General features: G+C 34.8%; 3 protein-coding genes across 4 annotated transcripts; 2 read left to right on the top strand and 1 right to left on the bottom strand.

The window, feature by feature from the left end:
• Positions 1 to 107: 107 nt before the first annotated feature.
• On the top strand, positions 108 to 3,668 carry LOC106710743 (GDP-fucose protein O-fucosyltransferase 1). Its single transcript, XM_014502902.2, has 4 exons — positions 108 to 289; positions 484 to 936; positions 1,705 to 1,990; positions 3,034 to 3,668. The coding sequence occupies exons 1-4, from the start codon at positions 205 to 207 to the stop codon at positions 3,332 to 3,334; spliced, it is 1,125 nt and encodes a 374-aa protein (XP_014358388.2). The 5' UTR covers positions 108 to 204; the 3' UTR covers positions 3,335 to 3,668.
• A 17-nt stretch (positions 3,669 to 3,685) lies between these two features.
• LOC106710750 (WD repeat-containing protein 55 homolog) lies at positions 3,686 to 6,358 on the bottom strand. Its single transcript, XM_014502909.2, has 5 exons — positions 6,191 to 6,358; positions 5,353 to 5,726; positions 5,076 to 5,193; positions 4,593 to 4,761; positions 3,686 to 4,199 (listed from the first exon to the last, which is right to left on the bottom strand). Exons 1-5 carry the CDS (start codon positions 6,279 to 6,281, stop codon positions 3,701 to 3,703), a joined length of 1,251 nt encoding a protein of 416 aa, XP_014358395.2. The 5' UTR covers positions 6,282 to 6,358; the 3' UTR covers positions 3,686 to 3,700.
• Positions 6,359 to 6,938: 580 nt separating this feature from the next.
• Positions 6,939 to 21,362, top strand: LOC106710792 (protein timeless). 2 transcript variants are annotated; one of them, XM_045679415.1, is made up of 17 exons: positions 6,939 to 7,040; positions 12,660 to 12,763; positions 13,294 to 13,844; positions 14,000 to 14,153; positions 14,239 to 14,513; positions 14,587 to 14,873; positions 14,948 to 15,302; positions 15,392 to 15,583; positions 15,951 to 16,051; positions 16,142 to 16,340; positions 16,830 to 17,014; positions 18,408 to 18,856; positions 18,973 to 19,173; positions 19,269 to 19,446; positions 19,718 to 19,822; positions 20,135 to 20,401; positions 20,893 to 21,362. In XM_045679415.1, the coding sequence occupies exons 2-17, from the start codon at positions 12,667 to 12,669 to the stop codon at positions 21,068 to 21,070; spliced, it is 3,774 nt and encodes a 1,257-aa protein (XP_045535371.1). In that variant the 5' UTR covers positions 6,939 to 7,040; positions 12,660 to 12,666; the 3' UTR covers positions 21,071 to 21,362. The 2 variants fall into 2 exon arrangements, with proteins under 2 accessions (XP_045535371.1, XP_045535378.1); XM_045679422.1 differs by having other exon boundaries at positions 20,138 to 20,401.
• Positions 21,363 to 21,394: the final 32 nt, after the last annotated feature.

The following is a 21,394-nucleotide window of genomic DNA, read 5'->3' on the forward strand; positions in this document are numbered from 1 at the left end:
TTTTTTTAATTGACCCCCAAATTTATTATAATTTGGTAACATCGTTTAATGTTGGGCAACACTCAAGAATTTGTGTCCACTTGTTAACGTCAGTTGTTAAACTAAACTGGACAAACTGATTGTGATTAGAGATCAGTTACTTACAATATTGCTGTTTATATTTTGCCGCTGCAAACTCCTAATTACGTGCTAGAAAAATAAAAAATGTTTCTATATCTTTTAGCATTTAATTTTGTTAATGTTTTAAGTTATGATAATCATGGATATGTTGTATATTGTCCCTGCATGGGTATGTTATTTTCGAATACTTGTATAAAATAATGTAACTAAATAATATTTAAATATAATTTTGTCGCAAAAGAAACAAGACAAAACCACCTGAGGCGAAGTACGGTGGATGTTATGTTGTTAAGTGGAGCTTTTTTCACGTTTTAAAAGTAATTTATAATTTTGATAAGTTAGTTATCTTCATAAAATTTTCAGGTAGATTTGGTAATCAAGCAGACCATTTCTTAGGAGCTTTAGCATTCAGTAAAGGAATAAACCGTACACTTGTTCTGCCCCCATGGGTTGAATACCGGTATGGAGAAATAAAATCAATTCAAGTACCTTTTACTACATATTTTAAAGTGGAGTCTCTGGCTTTATACCATAAAGTGATTTCAATGGATGATTTCATGAATCACATAGCACCTAATATTTGGCAACCACAAAAAAGAATATCTTTTTGTTATGTCCAGAGAAGTGGTGAAGTACAAAATAGTTGTAATGCAAAGTCAGGAAATCCTTTTGGTCCTTTTTGGGATACTTTTAATATAGAATTTGTAGGTTCTGAATTTTATGGACCACTAAATTATGATGCCCATAATGAAGCAATGATGGATAAATGGAAACAAAAATATCCTTCCACAGATTGGCCTGTTTTAGCTTTTACAGGTATTTTTTTTAATATATTTACTACTTATTAAAAATCATTTAACACACTAGCTTGATTCCAAAATTGAGGAAGCTAAGGGATGCAAATTTTTCAATCTATCTTAAGTGTCTGGTATTCTGTTATAGTAGTAGGGTAAGCCAGACTTGGTGAGAAAACAGATTGCATTGGAATGTTACATGTTTATTTCAAAATAAATATATTTTATTTGGAAAGTTATGTATATTTTTTTTAATATACAGGCAATTAACATTATCTGTATTATTGTAAAAATACAGTTAGACATTGTTTAGTTAAATACATGTTTTAACCCTTTAACTCCCAATGGGTTACAACATGGTTATATAATATTATGTTTTAGCTATAGGTAAAAAAACTTTTGTTATTTCAACCATGATGTAAATGTTTCCCATACTTGGGTCGTTTACATTTTTTTTTTTCAATAATAAGGCTTTTATGTAGAATTTGTTCTATACATATATTATCAATAAACCCTGATCTCTATAATCCACTGGACAGGCTACAAGCTGTGGAATTTTTGCCTATTTGACTGACGCCTTTTTGCTGCTGATGGTTGTGGTTGGTAACAGTGTTGAGGATTCCATCTAATAATAGGAATGAATCAACTGTCAATAATATCAAAACATGCTTTTGAGATAAAGCTGTCATTTTCAAGCAGCAACCCGTCCAGTGACATGTATGGAGGTCAGTGTCAACAAATATTTAATTTATCTATACTCCAAACCGATTTACAATGATTTAACTTGTAGGTGCTCCAGCCAGCTTCCCTGTTCAAGAGGAAAACATACACCTACATAAATATTTAAAATGGAATCAAAACATAGTAAATAAGTCAAGAGCTTTTATCAAAAATAATATGAGCGGTGGAGGTTTCATTGGTTTACATTTGAGGAATGGTCAGGATTGGATAAGAGCTTGTCAACATGTTAAAGACAGTCCAAGATTGTTTGCTGCACCGCAATGTGTGGGCTATAAAAATGAAAGAGGTTTGTTAACACAATCAATGTGTTACCCAGAAAAATCCGATATCATAAAGTAAGTAAATATAAATTTGGTTATGTCTTTTGTTGTTAAAATTGGCATTTTAAAAAATTTATGTAAATAACAATAAAATTAAAACCTATATAAAAACAATGTTGGTCACCCGTGCATTCCTTAACCACTGGACAAGTTTTATTGAAACTTTTTAGAGAGTTATGAAGATGACATTGCAACACATACATCAGGTAGCTATATAAAAGTGGTGCATTAACAATAACAAATTCCTTTCTATTACTCAGATGGTTTTAACAATAGAGTGACCAAACAATTAACAGCTGCTATTATGCAGCTTCTTGTAACCATATATAACGTGACAATAACCAAAGGCGTCTTTCCCAGCGATAGAAGGACGCCAAAGTCAAGTTCCCCTCCAAGACGCCCTCCACAAATCCCAATTTTTACCGCCCCATAAGCCTTCTCAGAACTTTTGGGAAAATTTAAGAAAGTCTGGTACAAGCCCGCGTACGTGCTTTCATGGCTACGAAAGGCATGCCTATCGCCGAACAGTTTAGTTTTCGCACCAAACATTCAAGCGCACCGCATCACGGAGCACATATTTGCCAAACGCAAACACTGCACGACGGGCTCATAGTAGTACGGAGTATCCGATCGTCTCGTATGAATAATACGAGACTTTCTCAGTAATCGCACGTTTCGCTACCGTGTCGAGGGAGTATGCTCCCAAGCCCACCCCTTTCGAGCCGGAATGCCCCAAGGATCGGTGTTAGGGCCAGTACTCTCTTCACCAACGTTATTCCGCGCGTACACGGTGTGGAACTAGCTTTATTCCCCAATGACACCTGAATTTTCACATCAAGTCGCAAGCCCGATGCTATTCGTCGACGTGTCTAGACCGCAGCCACCAACCACCCTTGGGGCCTTTTGACTTTTCTTTACTTTGGTTCCAATCTACTTGTTATCTAGTTTTTTTAACTCTTTTACAGTAACCTTTAAAGGCAGGTTAAGACTTCACACAACTATATCTATTTTTGTTGAATACTGAAATTATATTCTAAAATTATACTTTTTTTTTTCAGACAAGTAAAACGAGCATTGAAAAAGTTAAATGACATAAAATATATTTTTGTAGCTTCAGATTCAAATCACTTAATTGATGACTTTAAGTTAGCTTTACGAAAGTTTGATGTCAGTATTGTAAAATTGGAAGAGTCAAACCCTCATTTAGATTTAGCTATATTAGGCCAAGCTAACTATTTTATTGGGAATTGTGTCTCCTCATACTCGGCATTTGCGAAAAGAGAAAGAGATGTCAAAGGTTTACCTTCAGAATTTTGGTCATTCCCAAGTCCAAAAAAGATTAAACATGAAGAACTATAACATAGTTGTTTTATTTTTTGAATTCTTTTTTTTTTTAGTCTTGGAAATTTTTCAAACCCTTGGAATATAAAACAAAAAGTATTATTTTGTTGATCATAATGTAATGCATTAAAAATTAAATTAAATGCTGCTTATTTGTAAAGTGTATACCCATTTATTCCCCACTGTCACAAATCAACTCTCGTAGGAATTTCTCTAGCATAAAAAATAAACTGCCTTATGGCAAAACAAAATAATTTATTTGATTTAAAGTTTTTAACATATTCAAGTATAATAAGTTTTTCCTTTTGATAATTGAACAGTTAAAAAACATAAACATGGCATATTAAAAGACTTAATATGTACACATATTTTTACAAAAAAAAATTACATAAGACCCGAAAAAAAATCCGAAGCATTTTTTACGCTACTTGAAGGTAGATTGTTGCTCATATCCTTTTTCTTATTTTGTTTATGATTTACATCAATGAGCGAATCAATTGTTTCAAAGTAAGAAATATTCCAAAATTTCACATCATTATTGTGAGAACAAGATGCTATGTACTGTCCATCGTGACTTATATCCAGGCATTCGACAGGCAAGCTGTGTTGGCCGACTATTCCCAATTGTCTTTGAGGAAACATATGTGCTGCTCTTAAAATTCCATCTTCTCCAGATGTCACAACAATATTTTGTGTAACCGGAACCATACATTGTAGTGAATGTTTCTGTCCCACATACTCATCACTGTGCAGACCAAATTCTTTCCAATTAAAAAGGTAGAGTTTTCCTTTTGATGATCCTACCAATAATTTAGTTTCTGAGCGGAAAAGTCCCATACATGTTAGTTCTGAATCATAGTCTTCTGAGGTTGTGTATATTTTACTGAAACAAAAGACAGTGACACAATTTTTACATTTATTTTCTAATAAGTAATTTTCGTTGATAATTTGTTGCAGCAGTATTGTCTAGTATAGTACCTGTGACCTGAGATTGAAATCACTAGGAAAGTTGGAGATTTTGAGCATGTAATAACTGTTAATCAAATTATTGTAATTATAAAATATATTATTTTTAAAGTATTAGTTGTCACCCGCGACTCCGTCAGTGCGGAATTAAGAAAAAAATCAAGATCCGTTGAGCCATTACATATAAACATCCATCCATCTAAAGTTTGGCATTTTTAATATAATAAAAGTGATTCTAACTTATCTATTCCAAATATGTATTATAAGCATTAATAGTAATTATTTCCATCACTAATAATTATTTACATACCTGCCTTTTAAATCTATAGATGTTAGAACTCCGTCACCACCTGCGCAAACTAAATATTTTTCAGATTCATTTGTTATCATGTCGGAAACATGTTCATCACCAATTTTTATGCTCATACATGGATCAGGTTTCCTGAGATCCCACAGTTTAACAGTTCCTCCATCATCACCTATAAATAATTAATAGTATGCACTTTAATTCACTTCTGTATACATTTTAATATCCAAAGGTAAAAAAAAAAGAAACAATTTAATTTGTATTGTTATTCAAAAACAATACTGATTCTAATCTCTATAAGGATAACCATCGCAAATGAATAAGATTCATTCCAATTTTACTCAACCTATCCCTACTGAATTGTCAAACGAATCATGAAATAGACAAACTGTAGTTAAAGATGGCAAGAGGTTTTTCTCTGCAGTTTCATTATACTTCGACTCTTGTATTATAAAAGTAGTTTTTTATTTTTGTACATAAATTTACCTGTTACAAATTTGTTGTTTTCTAAACATACCAATTTGTAAACTGGTTCTTCATGCGCATTTTCATAACAACATTTTAATTTTCCAGTTTCTACATCAGTAGCAATAATTGCTTTGTCCTGAAAATATTAAAACAATATAAGAAATATTAAAAAGAATATTTATCATCTCAAGAAGTAAGCCAAATACACTATTGTTAATTACTAATACTTTTTACTCCATTTTAAATGTGACAAAAATTAAAAACTTATTTATACAAAAAAATCTAGTTAACTTACTTTTCCTGCTGTAAAAAGAATATCACCACCTTCATTGAATTCTACATCTCTACAAGCCTTAACATGTAATTCCAAAGTGTTCAACAATTTGTTTTCATCATTATTATATTCATACAATAATACATCACCCATTATGTTTGCTAAAGCGATTAAATTGTTAGATGGGCTAAAAGATATATCAACAATAAAATCTTCACAGGTTATTGCAGGAGGATGATCCCTTGGTTTAGATTTCTCTGCTTTGATAGCTTTGATCACTTCATCCTCTTCATCATCACTTTGATCTAACTCACTATTAGATCCGATTGTTTCATTTTCTGCTTGTTCCATATTTGAGGTCTCGCCTTCTTCATTATCGTCAGTTTCCATACCATCTGGAGTTTAAAGATTTTATAGCGATGAGTTAACAAAATGTAATACAGTCAAAACCGTTTATAGCGACATCGTTTAGAAAAACATACCGGTTAAATTGACCAAAATCAAAGGTCCTGGCTGAATGTTATTACATATCTTTCCTATTAATACCTGTCACCGGTTGTTACAACTATCGGTTTTTACGACTCAATATGAGTAGTCCCTTCGATGTCGTTATAACAGATTTTGACTGTATATGTATTTTCTAGTAATTTTGTTGAAAATCAGATTGTTATGACTTCAGCAATGTCAATGTTAGTAACAATAATGTTTATGAATAACACAAGTACTAACATTTTTAAACAAAAGATTTCTATTTTAACAATGATAACTATAAATAAACAACGACCATAATTTAAGAATTAGGCATTGGTCAAGTAACAAACATTTTAAACGAATTAATATTAAGTTCACTGAAACTAACCAAAACCATCAATTTCCCCACTTTCATCACTGAAATCAGTATCACTATCGTCTATTGATTTTTTATCTAAATCTCTAAATGCAATACCCATTTTCTTTTTCTTCGTTTTTAATGTACACCTGTTAGCTGTTTTTTCGAAAAACTCAAACTTTTAGTCCCACAAGGACCAAAGAATTTCTTTTAAAATATTTTCTGGATACTAGTCGTTTTGGCCGACCAAAGAATATATAAAATCACTGTTGCCACATCCGGTGCTTCAAAATGTACTAAAAGAGCTGTTAAAATATGTTAGTTTTTTTTAAATTTCCCAGGGGGAAGATTTGGACATCTATTACCCCTGGGGGTTATATTTGGACTACTCGGATATACTGTAACTGTATATTTTGTAATAATTTTCATCTAAAATTGACATTTACCTATTCGGCATTTTATTTTAGAACATTTTTTAAACTAGCATTTTTTACAGCCCTTTTAGCAGATTTTGAAGTACTTGAGGTGGCAACAATGTGTAGAACACGGTTATTGCCGTAGCATTGGCAACACTGGCCACTGGCAACTCTCGAAGTCTCGAATCTCGAAAGTAATTACATATTCTGATATTGTAGGAAGAAAACGTATTTTTATTTATATCAAATTGATACAAAAGCTGAAAAAATTCAGATTGTTGTATAAACTCTTTAAAATTTCATTTGCAAATAATAAAATAATAGAAACTAAGTTTAAGTGAATAGTGTTTGGTTTCGCTTTCTTAAAAACTAATCATACTTTATATTGTGTAAAGTGGTTTTATAATTGTAATTGTTTATACTTATGCTACGACAGCTAGCTAAGCGGAAATATTGTCTTCTTCGTAAGTATTTTTAGCAAATTATGTTATTGGTGTGATATCTAGAAATACAGAAGTACATCGACAACATAGAAACAATGAAACAATTCGAATATAATTTTAATTGCAATTATAATAGCCGAGACCGAGTATCCTGCTCTGTGTATGTTATACAGTCTTAGGGTATGAACAAGCTTGTGGAAATATAGTTATTTAATTATTTTAATTTGAGTTGTATTTTGATATTTTGGATTTTTAAATGTTGTTAGTGATAAGTTTGTATGAATGGAATGTAGAAGTTGAATATGCAAACTAAATATTATATAGTTTAATTCTAAAGTGTAAGTAGTGAGCAGATTACATATAACTCCTTAAGTAATTATTGTAGTCTTTTTCACAAGGTTGATTTGAGTTTAACACATTCAATGTCACCATCTCCAGACAATTTGACTTTCAATGAAAAAATAGTAAATACCAATTTAAAAAAATAATTGACCATTCTACCTAGTGTTAAATAGTGATGTGGTTCAAAGGTTATTTGGTGTAGATTCTAATAATTTAGAATATTTTTTAAGTAATATTTTGTTGATCATATAAGAGAAATTAAATTTTATAACTTTAAAGTGAATGTCTATAGGAAATAGTATAGGTTTAAAAAAAAGGCTTCACAAAATAGAGATAACAATGTCAGTTCATACAGTGGTAGATCCCACAACAACAATATTTGTTGGGTGCATGAATTGGCTGGGTCGACCGGTGCAATACCACGACCACACAGAAGACAGGCATGAAGTGGAAGCTATTCCGTGTTTTGTCTGATGAGTGTGGTACCGGAGGCCTAATTTTAGTCCTCTTTCCCTTCCCACCCTTTTCTTATTAGAAAAGGATGGGAAGTGGAAGTTGATTTGGCGGAAGAGGGGACGCATGGGAAGGAGAAATATCCTCTTTCTGTGAGTCCCTTTTTCTGTTGATTAAAAGTAGGCAACACATTTGCGGATGTCTATGGGCAACGGTCGCCTCGCTATTGGGGCGAATCCAGGTGGCCGTTTGCTTGTTTGCTACCTTGTGATATAAAAAAAAAATCACATCCTTATGGACAAGTGACATTAAGTTTTCTAAAATGAGTTGTAATGGCACACTCCTACATTTCTTGTAACTTGCAATGATCATAAAAAAGATCAAGTCTGATGAATTCAAAACAACCATGTTTTCTGGAGACTGTGGAAAATATTTACAATATTTCTTTAGTTTGTTGAAACAAAAATGAAATATTACAAATAACATTGAACCAAATACTATTATTATTAATATCTGAGCCATTGTGAGCACGGGCAATTCTTGCGGTTCAGTGCTGCCTCGTTATTTTGTAAAATTCTTATGCTTAATCATTTTTTAATAAAAAGTCTTGTCAAAACTAACTAAAGTACTGCTAAGAAATATGTAAGTACATATAGAAAACGATAACATTAATAAACCCTTGTTAGGTTCATATTATAATTACGTAGGACTTGCTTACGTAGGCGAGAAGTGAGGCAAGAGCAGTGTGCGCGGTTGTTAAGGAAGGGGAGGGGGAGTAGGGTCGAGGGGCGTAGCACACCGCTCAGGCGAGCACGTGTACTCGACACGCGACCCGTGACCTACTATTGGTGCGTATTAATCCGCAACTCATGTTCACGTGGTAAAGATACTTTTTGAAGGCACATAACGAAATATAACATGGTCTTTTCTATTAATTATAAAAATTATATTTTGCAATTTTATTATGTTATTTATACTATACCAACATTAAATGAAATAGATAATCTTACCAATATTATAAATGCGAATGTTTATATGGATGGATGGATCTTTGTGATTAAGCATCTCCAGAACAGCTTAGCGAATCTCGGTGAATTTAGGTTTAGATGTAGAACATAGTCTGGAAGGACACATGGGCAACTAATTAATTTTTCTTAATTCCGGACGGACGGAGTCGCGGGCGACAGCTGGTGAAGTAGATAAAAATAATAAAATGCATCCGAATATTTATTATTATTCATTTTATTACGTTATTATAGAACCCAATGTCTAAATGTTGTTATTTTATTAGTAGTTAATGTTATTTATCTACCATCTCTTATTTAAAAGTAAATAGACCCTGCGTTGTATATTTAATAAAACATTGGACAACTTACAACTTTACAGAAAAGAAGTACAATAGAAACGACGTTTCTAGTTTGGCTCAAACTTCATTTTATTTTACCGAGCAACTAAAATATTAAGCAAAAAATTGTACGCCATTGTCTGTTTCACGTGGATTATTCGGTTTACAAAAATTAACTTCAAGCTTCAGCGTGTTATGTAGTTTTAAATGAATCAGATCAAAACATAAAGATTAAATAAAGTAATAAGGACGAAATAATTTGAACTGGATGTACTTTGTCATCCAATGGAGATTGTTTTGAATCACCATTGTTATCGCTTATCGGAACCGAGCTTATCATACTTTTATGTAAGTAAATGTACGTTAGCCTAATTTACGATATTCCGTTATTTTTCCTGAAACTACGTCCGCCCGGAATAAAGAAAAAAAAACTTAAAAAGTAGCCTATGTGTCCTTCCAGACTATATTCTACTTTCTAATTTCATCAAGATCCGTTGAGTTTTTCCGTGGATACCTTTAAACAAAATCCGTCCATCAATCCATCTAAACTTTTGCATTTATAATATTAGTATCATTAATACACCTGCTTTAACAACGTTACACAAAGCTGAGATTCATTCAAATAGATTCCGACGACAAACGTGCTTTTTTATACACTGGCGCGTTTATCGAATCACGTTTTAGATGTTAGGATCTTTCAGATCTTAATATATTTTTATCGGTTTTACGATATCAATTTTATATGTTACACTGGAGTGAATGTTATTATTTTTGATCAAAGAATATAATTAAGGTTAGGTACCTTAAATACATATTGTCTACTAACCTACTCTACCTTTTAGCATTGTTCGTGTTGGTAGATAAAAAACAAGTATAAATTACTAACTGTTATTCGCGATTCCGTCCGTGTGGAATTAAAAAAATGGTATTCCATGTGTTCTTCCAGTCTATGTTCTATACCTATGCCAAATTTGATCGAGATCCGTTGAGCCGTTTTACAGATAGTAAACTTCCATCTTCTAATAAAAATCCATCATTCCAAACATTCGCATTTAGTATGATAGTTCTGGTCTACCTTATTTGTTGATAAAAAAGTTATTTAATTGGTAAATGGATTTTTAGATCTGTTTTTGAGTTTATCCAAAGCAAACAGCCAAATACATTCTCATTTATCTATAGTCAAGAAATAAATGCGGCAATTTGGTGAAGTTTTGTAACTACTTTTAATTGAGTTGTAATTGTAATGTATTTGTATCGGTACACGTGACCTCCGAAAAAGTTCCCGCAACTTGTAATCACGACTTCGTAACTTTCCAGCACTTTGAGATTTTCTTTACTTTCTAAGGCTTCTTTCCTGAAAACGACTAAAGTTCCCAAAATTTGAAATAAAACTAACACTTTTAAGCTATCACTATGTAATTTCATCTGGATGGTATTTATTAAAGTTTGTCGAAAGCGTATATAGCACGGAATTATAATATAATTTTAAATCATTACCTAATGCTTTGATTGTCTTAGCTATAATACTTTTATAGTTTGTGTTTATTCACGAGTAATGTATTGAAATGTCTGTACAAATTAAGACTTAATGACATATTAAGTACTAAATATTTTCAAGGTCAAAGGTACCAACAATGGGTTTTTCGTGTTTTACGACGAAATTGTAAGTTTTATCAAAAAATGATTTTGGAGAATGTGGCCAGCCTATCGCCACTTAAGATTTGCAATTCTTCGGGCAATGTCGGTTCGCATAACTTCTGATGCGATCTCGCAGAGAGACTCCGAGCATTTCCCTCTCCATTGCCCTTTGAATGACATTGAGCCCGTTAATGATGCCCGCAGTGAGGTGCCACGTCTCAGTTCCGTAAGTCATCGCTGGCAACACACACTGGTCAAAGACTTTCGTCTTGAGACACTGTGGTAGGTCTTGGGACGATAGGATATCTCGCAACTTCCCGAACGCTGCCCATCCTAGTCAGATTGGGAGATTGACCTCCTTCTCGAAGTTGGACCTACCTAGCTGGACAGACTGTCCCAGGTAGACATATTCGTCGACAACTTCGAGAGTGTGGCCTCCGATGGTTATCGGAGTGGGCGGAACATGGTTATTTGACATGACCTTCGTCATATCCATAATCATTTTTAGACCCCACTCGTTCGGAGGCTCTATTGAGGTCATCAAGCATTGTACCGAGTCCCTCCATGATCTCAGCCATGACTACAATGTCATCGGCAAAGCGTATGTGAGTTATGTACTCGCCGTTGATCATCCAGGTCCACTTTCTTTGCTCTTTTTTCCTGAAGAAGGAGTTCATCATGTAGAGTCCTTCCTTCTCCATGAAGCCGCCTAGTAAGTGGCCCTGGTGGTTGCGCTGTCCATATCCAAAATATCTCATTCCAAAACTCGCAGCTGCGTTGAAGTCCCTCATGACAACGGTGTAAAAGGTTTTAGAACTATGTATGGCTCGTGAGATACATAATTTCATATTTTCAATAATATATTTATACTAGCTTTTACCCGCGACCTCGTCCGCGCGGAATAAAAAATAGAAAACGGGGTAAAAATTACCCTATGTCCTTTTCCTGGTTCTAAGCTACCTGCCCACCAATTTTCAGTCAAATCGATTCAGCCGTTCTTGAGTTATAAATAGTGTAACTAACACAACTTTCTTTTATATATATAATATACTAGCTTTAACCCGCGACTCCGTCCGCGCGGAATAAAAAATAGAAAATGGGGTAAAAATTATCCTATGTCCGTTTCCTGGTTCTAAACTACCTGCCCACCAATTTTCAGTCAAATCGATTCAGCCGTTCTTGAGTTATAAATGGTGTAACTAACACAACTTTCTTTTATATATATAAGATATATACATATATAGATTACATACATAATTTCAACCTCTTCGTCGCAGTGTGTCGAAGTCCGTGCGAAGACCTGTATGACCTTCAGCGAATACCGTTTGGTTATTCTGAGTATGAGGTAGGCCACCCTATAAGTCGTGTCGTCGTCGTCGTTATAGTCGACACACTCTCGATCTTCACCACATTGTTCACGAGGGACTTGTGGACAATAAACCCGACACCACCTTGCGACTGCTGGTCGCCCTGACTGAAGAACAAGTTACCGGACTTAAGGATTATCGTATCCTCGCCCTCTCTTCGGACTTCTGGTAACCCTATAACGTCTCAACGTTACCCTCTTGATTTCGTCCACGTGAAAGATAAATCTTCAGAAAATTCGAAAGAGGGTAGTCCAATCTTTGTATTGTAACGAGTTTTTGTAAGTTATCAAGTATTTCTGTCCAAGGAATGAATTTTTTTCTATAAAAACATTAATCCCCACTTCAGATCTTTAAGAAATGTGTTGAGTTAAATCCTTTCCTTCTGGTAAATCTTAGGATTTGTCGTTCTTTGAGCATTTACCATAACATAAATGAAGATTTTACATTTATTACATTTAACGTAAGTAATAATGTTTAATTATAAATATTTTTCAGATAAAAAATGGAATGGGTTCTCAGAAGCCCTCAGCTCCATAGCACATTCAGTAATCTTGGATTTTTACATTCAGATGGATATCACGTAAATGAACACTGTAACGGTGAGTAGAGTCTTTTTGTGCATTATTTTTTCAAACTTAATGATGACTGTGGTATGAAACTGGTTGTTGAGGGAAGAGAAGTTATTCCAATCCAAGGTCATATGGATTGACTAAGGCAAAGTCAATCGATTCGATCAACCGTAGTCAAATATGAGTCTATAGATTGCGCTGTGGGTCCGTTCTGGCTAGCAACGCACATTCAATACGCACTACATACATCACGTTAAGATCCAACTCCTGCTGATATCCACTGGCGCGGCCACAAATACTATACAAAATGACAGTCGCGTGCGTACAGATTAGCGTAACTAGCCGCTAATCACTGATTTGCGGTTGCTTGGTTCTGACAGCGTCAACACGCCGTTATAGCGCAATATCTGCCTACACTCAGTGACACTACCTCTATATCGATCAATCTCTAATACTCGTACGGCATATTTAGTTTACATTTCTTAAGTCCATTCATACCTTCTGTTCGTTGAGAAAGAGATGTTACGAAATGTTCTAAATCCTTTTCATTTTTTTTTCAGCTGCTTTAGAAACTATTTTACATAATATATTAACAGAAGATAAATATTTATGTACCTATCGTAGAAGTATTAGTTTCGGTCAAAACATAAAAAAGGATCTTATTCCATTACTGATTAATGCAAAAGAAGATAAAACTATTGAACTAGTGATAAAAATATTAGTTAATTTAACTATACCTATAGAATGTCTACTTTCTATGGATGCAATTTCGAAAACTGGCTTCGGGAGACACACTATATTTGAAGTTAACAATTTACTAGCAACTACTAAACTTGCTCTGACAGACCATCGGGCAACAAAGGTTATAATAGAATTTTTGAAAAAAAATTCAAACTTAGAGCAAAAAAGTAAACTTTCTTCGGAGCAATGCGTAAATATTAGCAACACACTTCTATTTCTGCGTAATATCTTGTATATACCTGAACATGTGAGCGAGCTGAGTCTCGCCTACAATGGCTCCCAGCACAGCGTGCAAAATCAATTACTATGGAACTTGTTTAGCCAAAACTTTGACATAGTTCTTATAAAGCTTATGTGTATGCCAGATGCGGTGAGTTGTGAATTAAAGTATTCAGAGCATTTACAAATCATTTTAATATGTATTGAATTTTGCTTACTTAATTTCATTTTTATAAATTGAATTAATTTAATTATATAGTCCTTCTAGATTCGAGATGTGTGTTTTGTATGTTATTTTTCTTCCAGACCAATTGGGCAGTTACAATGGTACAATTAATAGCCCTATTATATAAAGATCAGCATGTGACAACATTACATAAACTTCTTAATTTGTGGCTCGACGCTTCTATATCTGAAAGTTCTGAAGACAATGAGAGTAATACGTCACCACAAGACAGAGGTAATTTTGATATACGCGGTAAAATACTCGTATAATTATATTTTTTTAAGTTTGACTTAGTTAAATATGTGTAACTGTAATATAGGTAGTAAGAATTCTTCGCCAAATTTGACTTCCAATCCAACCTCTGATTCGTCGGACGCCGGCGGAAGCGGCAAAAGTAACGACGAAGCCAATTTTTTGAACAACGACTGGGATGCTTCTTCAAGAAACAACATGAACAGAAGCCAACCATTCCAGTTCCCGCGTTCCGCCGACAATCACGTCTATAATAATAGCGGCGATAGTGGCGATGGTTGCGATGGTGGCGATGCTAGTGACGGCGTTGATAATCTCAAAGATACCATTAAAAGTGATACGGTTAGTATTTCATAAAAGTTTGCGTTAAATTACTTAATCATAAAACTTATTGTGAAATAAATATTGATTGCAGCCGGTTTCCGCATCAGATTCAAATGAAAATGATAGTGAAAATTATAAACAGAGAAAATCAGAAAAGAAAGTAGTCATATCAGGAAACTCTGATTACGGTTACGTCACTCAGATAGAAAACCAGGAGTCGATATCCACATCGAGCAACGAAGATGAGCTGCCAACTAAAAAACCTTTGCACCAAAAACCGCACACGAACAAACAGAGAATTAACAATAAAGTACGGTCGACCCTCACTCTTCAGGAAAGAAAAAGAAAAAAAATCGTCAAGAAAGGAAGAATTAATATGTTCGTATTATTGTGTGTTGTGTTTTTTATATGTATATGATTTTGGTTTATACTAATGATTTAAATTATTTTAGAACAACACTGCAAGGGCACAATTCGCTGACCGACGACGATATTTCCAATGTTTTAAAAGACTTTACAATTAATTTTCTGTTAAAAGGATATAATTCGTTAGTGAAGACGTTGCATAAAGAAATTTTGACTAATGCTCAACTCGAAATTGATACATCGCATTTTTTTTGGCTCGTTACATATTTTTTGAAGTTTGCCACACAAATTGAACTCGACTTGGATCACGTTTGCTCAGTGCTGTCATTTGAAATCATTTCATATTTGACAGCGGAAGGAGTAAATCTTTGCGAACAGTTTGAAATCGCCAGGAAATTGGACGGAAATGACTTGAAACCTAACGTTCGAAGATTGCATTTGGTAGGTACATAATCAAGTGTAACAGGTATTAGGTATACGCTTTATAATTTGGTGCTGAAATCGAAATAAAAACTATTGTCATTGTATAGGTGGTGACAGCCATCCGAGAATTTGTTCAGACGATTGAGTTGTATAAGAAATCGCCGCATACTTGTGATGATGACCAAGACAAACTGGTGTCGCTGCAAATGAAGATGTGTGAAACGGATGAATTGCGCTCGCTTTTAGTATTGCTTTTACGTAATTACAATCCTAAATATCATCCGAAACAATATTTACAGGTTTGACCAATTTTTATTTGCCCAATCTACAAATAAACATACAGAGTAAAAATATTCACCACTGATCTCTTACATAGCAATATTTTGCATTACTTGTGGCTTTACCTTACAACAGACTTGTCTTCGTGTCTTCTCGATATCATTTTCTATTCCTAAAATATTTTCTGACACTGTCGAAACCGATAACAATGCCGAATACCGAATCACATACTAAGATTTGTTAACATAATTTATAAAAGAAGGGTTATGGTAGGTGACGAAATATAGTGTTGTCGTCGTTTTTCCATTAAAATTGACATTATTATGTTAAGCAACAAAAAATATGCAAAATCAGTTGTGAATCACTTAACATTAGAAACATTTTCAGGACCTTATTGTCACCAACCACATTTTACTGATGTTTTTGGACAACGGTATGAAAATGCCGGATTACAAAGGCTCGGCCAGTATGCCCGATCATATAAAACAGTTAGTATTTTTATGAATTTATTACTATGTACGTTATTCCGAACTAATAACCTTGTTACTATTCTATATTGATACATCAATTTGTCACAGGTTTGCAACACCTGAAATAATGTCCCAATATGGGATTTTGTTGGAGGATTACGAATGCAATGGGGAGTTCGTCAACGACTGCATTTTCACCATGATGCACCATGTGGGCGGAGAGTTGGGATGCGTCAAAACTTTGGTTCAGCCCAAGATTTTAAAAACTTTCACATCCATATGTCAAGCTGAGTTCGAGATTTGCGATGTATGTAAATCTTTTGGAATAGAACCTACAATAAGTTTTAAAATTGTGATGACGTTTGAAAGTTTTTACAAATTTGATAATATAATAAGTGACCGCTGCTCGTAGACATGTGGTCTCAAGATAAAAAGTTATAATTGGCTTGCCACCCGTTACAGATTAACGGAAAGAGGATATTTCTTTTTCCTATTTTACCCTGCACCGCTAAGCCTTTTGTGTGGTTGTGGCACTTGTTTAGCGAGAATTTGTGCTAATGCTAGTATGGACTTTACCATTGTTAAAAGTTGTTTTTTTGTTTGATCAAAACATTGATAGCACCTTTATTGTTTATTTGCACGAAAAGATGCAGATTCTGTACAAAGTTGCATTACAATACAATGGAGATGTGCCATAGAACTCTGTTTTAAACTCTATAAATTGAATAAACTCTATAAATTACTCTCTTCCGTGCAATGCAACCTTTTTTTCTTCTTGATGCATTTTTCTTTATAGGATTGGTCCGATCTTATTGAGTACGTTATAAATACATTCATAAAGAAACCTCAATCGTTGCAATGTATTGGAACCATCCGACTTGAATCTGAGAAGTTCGATGTAGACCAAAGCAAAGAAGCAGGAAAAGACGTCGGAGTCAAAAGAAAGTCAACTACAAGCAGCGTAACGAATGCTAATGAGAGGTAGAGTAACATTATCTCAGCTAATTGTTTCATCGTCAATTCACTATACGTCCCCACCGAGGAGCTCGGAGCCTACCCTAACTTAGTGGTGACTAGGCCATAGTCAACCACGCTGGCCAAATGCGGGTTGGTTGATTTCACACATATCTTTGAATTTTCTTCTCAAATATGTGCAGGTTGCAATCACGATGTTTTCCTTCACCGTAAGAAATAAATGTGCATATGTTAATCGAAACTTGAAAAAAAAAATTGGTACATGGCGCGATTCGAATCCAGGAAAATTTATAATTTTTGGCTACCGATACCGATTTGAAGAAAACTATAGAAAACAGCAACAGAAATTTAGAAAACATATTTAATTTCGATAAACATTGAAATATAAATGACGACTAGCTTATGCCCGCGACTTTGTTCGCGCGGTATTACAAAAAAGATTATAGTCATTGTTACTCAGTCATAATGTAGTACCCAATAATTATTGCGGTAAAGTTCAATTTTATATAACGCTTCGATAGTAAAATTAAAAACCCTGAAAATTAAAAAAAAAAATTAAGTTTCGGATTCGAACCGCCAAAACTGCGAATAGTTAAGCCATAAGGCCAAACTGGCATATAATATGGTGACAGACTAAAATGTTAAATGTAAAATCTATCTAGTATCTGTCATGCGGGATGTAAACTTGTAGTAAATAGCAGAAAAATGTTTTGATATAAAATGTCAAATGAATTTAACAGAAGTAGTATAATTCAAAGTGTATCTCAAGTAAAAAGGATAGAGTTCAATTTCGTCTAATGTTAAATATTTTTTGCATACTTTGGATGCTTAGTTACTATTGACGCTATGTCTGTTACTCCAATTATGGGCAACTTGAATGTACTCATATGGCCTTGATGATATTTGCGCATAGTGGGTGTTTCAAATAATTTAACGATTTTGGTTGTACTTATATAATTGATCACTTTAGGAGTTCCTATATGTCTGGATATCTTGTCTGCCACTATATTTATGCAGCTGACTGTACATAGAAATATATATAGATCAAGGCCTTCGTATTGGGGACTGAAAATTGAAATTGATAAATAGAAGTGTAGCGTGTTGTTTAAATCGCGACGGGCTGTTACGGTGCTCGCATTGCACAACATCAAACGATGACGTCTCAATGGCCCGCGCGGCATATATCGCTTTACTACGTCACTTAAATTCTACGTGATGACGTAATCTGCTGATGCCTACTCATCCAACTTATTTCTCATTTTTATTATCTCGTCACGTTATAGGAATAATATATTTCTTAACTCTAGTAATAGTGATATATTATGATTACTAATGTTTATAGAAGAAATAAAAATTATAAATTAGATTTTGTAAAGTAAAAAACAATATTCTATCTAAGATGGACAGAGAACGAGATATCTTCTTTGAGCTGGAACTATATTCAGTGTAACACAACGTCTGATGTGATCGGCGAAGTACTGAAATTATTTAAAGAGGACGGCATAATTAAAAAGAGGGATTCCGTAATAAAGGAACTTTTTAAACAGTCAATAATAAGCAAGGAAGAATTCGAGAAACTTCTTAAATCCGAAATGGATAGGAACTCTAAAGCATTTGAAATTAACAAAGAGATGCGAGATGACGAAATAGGAAAGCTTTGCGAACAGTTGGCCCAGGATGGCAAGTCGAAGTTTTTGAATTGGGTACAAACAGTGTTACTCGACACTTGCTATGCCAAAATATATTTCGAGAAGAAAGCACAAATGGACATAGATTTTACGAACAAAGACAAAGATATGGATAATACAAAGGACCCTATCGCCTCTTCTGTGTCGTATCATTCATTGGGTAAGTTATGTTGTATACATATTCTCTGTTACAAGCAAATAAGTTAAACCAGTGCTTAAGACGATTTGATACGTTGTTATTCTGACACAAAGTAGAGTTTAAAATTTTAATTTCAGTTTTAAAACAATCCGTACCACTGGTGCCGTGGAATTGCGAGCAAGCTTCAATATGTAAGGATTTAAAATTTCTGCAGCTTTTGCATAAGCTCGGCTTCCACATGCCCGTCGACTCTGGCAAAGTGTTTATTCGTATACCTCACTTCTGGACGCCTGACTTTATTTTCGATGTGGCAAGTAAAATATCACCGATTGAAAAATGTGAGTTATATTGATATGCTTCAAGAGGCCAATATTTGTGGCCTTGTGTTTTAATTATTATGCATTTTTACACTGTTTTTACTTTTGTCTTTTAGCTAAATTAAAGTTTTCTGTGAGTGAAGCTATGGAGAGCAGTGTGAAAAACTCAAATCAGCGAAAGTCATTAGCGTTGCCCTCAATCACAAAAGACACTATAATGACCACTCGTCTTGATAATTTCTATCAAGTTAACAAACAACAGCAATTTGGTGCCCTCGTTAACTTCACTCCTATGTAAGTTATAACATTTTTTGGAAATAGTATTTTTTTTATATTATAAGGTGGCAAAGGAGTAAGAGGCCGCCTGAATTCTGAAATTTGCAATTGCAGGTGCGTTGCGTACCTTCAATCTAACAGACGCACAAAAAGAAGTTATTTCATATTCTTATGCCTCCTCTTCTCCGCCGAATTCACTTCCCCTTCCCATCATGTCTTTATTATGTTATATACATAATAATTATTATTGTTGTTAAATGTGACATTTATACCTCCAAATTTTTCATAGGCCTGGTTCGTCATTCAGCTTGAACGAGGATGAATTTCAAAAGCCCAATTGGCTCGAAATAGTTCAGAAATCTCAAGAATACAAAATATCTTTCGATGTTGGAAGGTAAACCTACATTGTTTCTTTTATCTTTGTGGAAAAAGTAGTATTTCCACATTATTTTTAACATTACGGAAAATAATAAATCTTAGTGTCTATCAGTATTCTACAAAATTTGTACTAGAATTTGAGCAGCGCCCCTTTCGGGAGTAAAGTACACCAACAAATCTCATAAAAAAAAAATTCTGACGTCACGAACACTTTTTCGCAACTGCTTTGCAAATATTTGTTATCCTGTGGCTTGATTGACTAACGTGAAGCAATCAAAGACGTTGTTTAAGTTTTTTGTACATTGTTATATTTAAAGAATATTTTCAGCAGTATTGTGAAGGAAGAGATGGTGGAAGTGAAGGTAACGGAGGTGAAGGGCAGGTCGGATCAGGAGGTCCGCGAGGAGCGGGGACGTGTGCGGGGGCAGGAGGCTGGGGCGGAGGCTGGGGCGGAGGCCGAGGAGGCGTCATGCATGCCGGACGCAGCGCTCGCGATACCTGCCGCCACTAGCGCCACGAGCGCCACGACCACCACGAGCACCAAACCCGATGTCAAATATAACTTGCACCTCATGGAGTCTGAATATCACAACAGGTGAGTCGACACAACTTACTGCAACTGACATTACACAAACTGTTATTTAACTCGATATCCCGCTAATTTGATCAGTATCGGATTGATTGTAATCAAATGCCTTAGATCAGTTGCTGAAGTGAAGCTAAAATAATTTTTACCATGTCTTTGGATGTTATTTGAGACTGTGTAATTCGCAGACCTGGGGCGCCCCTTTCTGTCCAGCGCCCAGGGCGCTCAATCGCGCCCTACCCTAGCGGCGATACAGAACAACATTTTATATCTATTTGATAGAACAGCTAGTGTAAATTGTACGATATAGTTCTACAATAAAAAGTATTTTAGAGATATTTTAAAAGTTACGAGTTTTAGAGTAATGTGCAGTTTTTCTATGATTACAACATGGTATATTTTTTTGCTCCGTACTCTGGGTATAGTAATTGGTAGTCCTAGTGAAGTTTTGTTGGAAACAATGTAAAGAGTGTATGTAATGTTTAAGTTACGTATTGTAGCGTGTGTGAGACGGCGTCGGTGGCGTCGGACCTGACGCGCATGTACGTGTCGGACGAGGACGAGAAGCCGGAGCCGATGCGGGCGCCCGCGCTGCCGGTGAAGGCGCTCTGCGACGAGTCCAGCGACACGCCCACCGTCGAGAAACGACCTAGAGTCACTTTCTTTCCTTCCTTTTGAAAGAGAAACATTTACGTGGCGTAATCACTTGATACTATTAGTTTGTAATGCAGTAATCATTTTTTGCTTGTAGTGTTACCATATATTGTAAGTTATCTTCATTGTTTGACCTACTCGATGTTAGATTGAGGATCGAGTTTCATTTGATACTACTCGATGTCTTATAATCGTTTTATAAGTGCAAGTCGATCTTGTCATGCGGAAGGAAAGTATAACATCGTAATGTGCCGGAAGTCTTCGGGCGGCTCCTTGTATCGAGCGGCGTATAGTTCGGTGGGCGACGGGCGGCGGGCGGCGGGCGGCGGCGCTGACAACCGACGCGAT

The sequence above is a fragment of the Papilio machaon genome, chromosome 1 (genome assembly GCF_912999745.1).
Source record: "Papilio machaon chromosome 1, ilPapMach1.1, whole genome shotgun sequence".
Lineage (NCBI taxonomy): Eukaryota > Metazoa > Arthropoda > Insecta > Lepidoptera > Papilionidae > Papilio > Papilio machaon.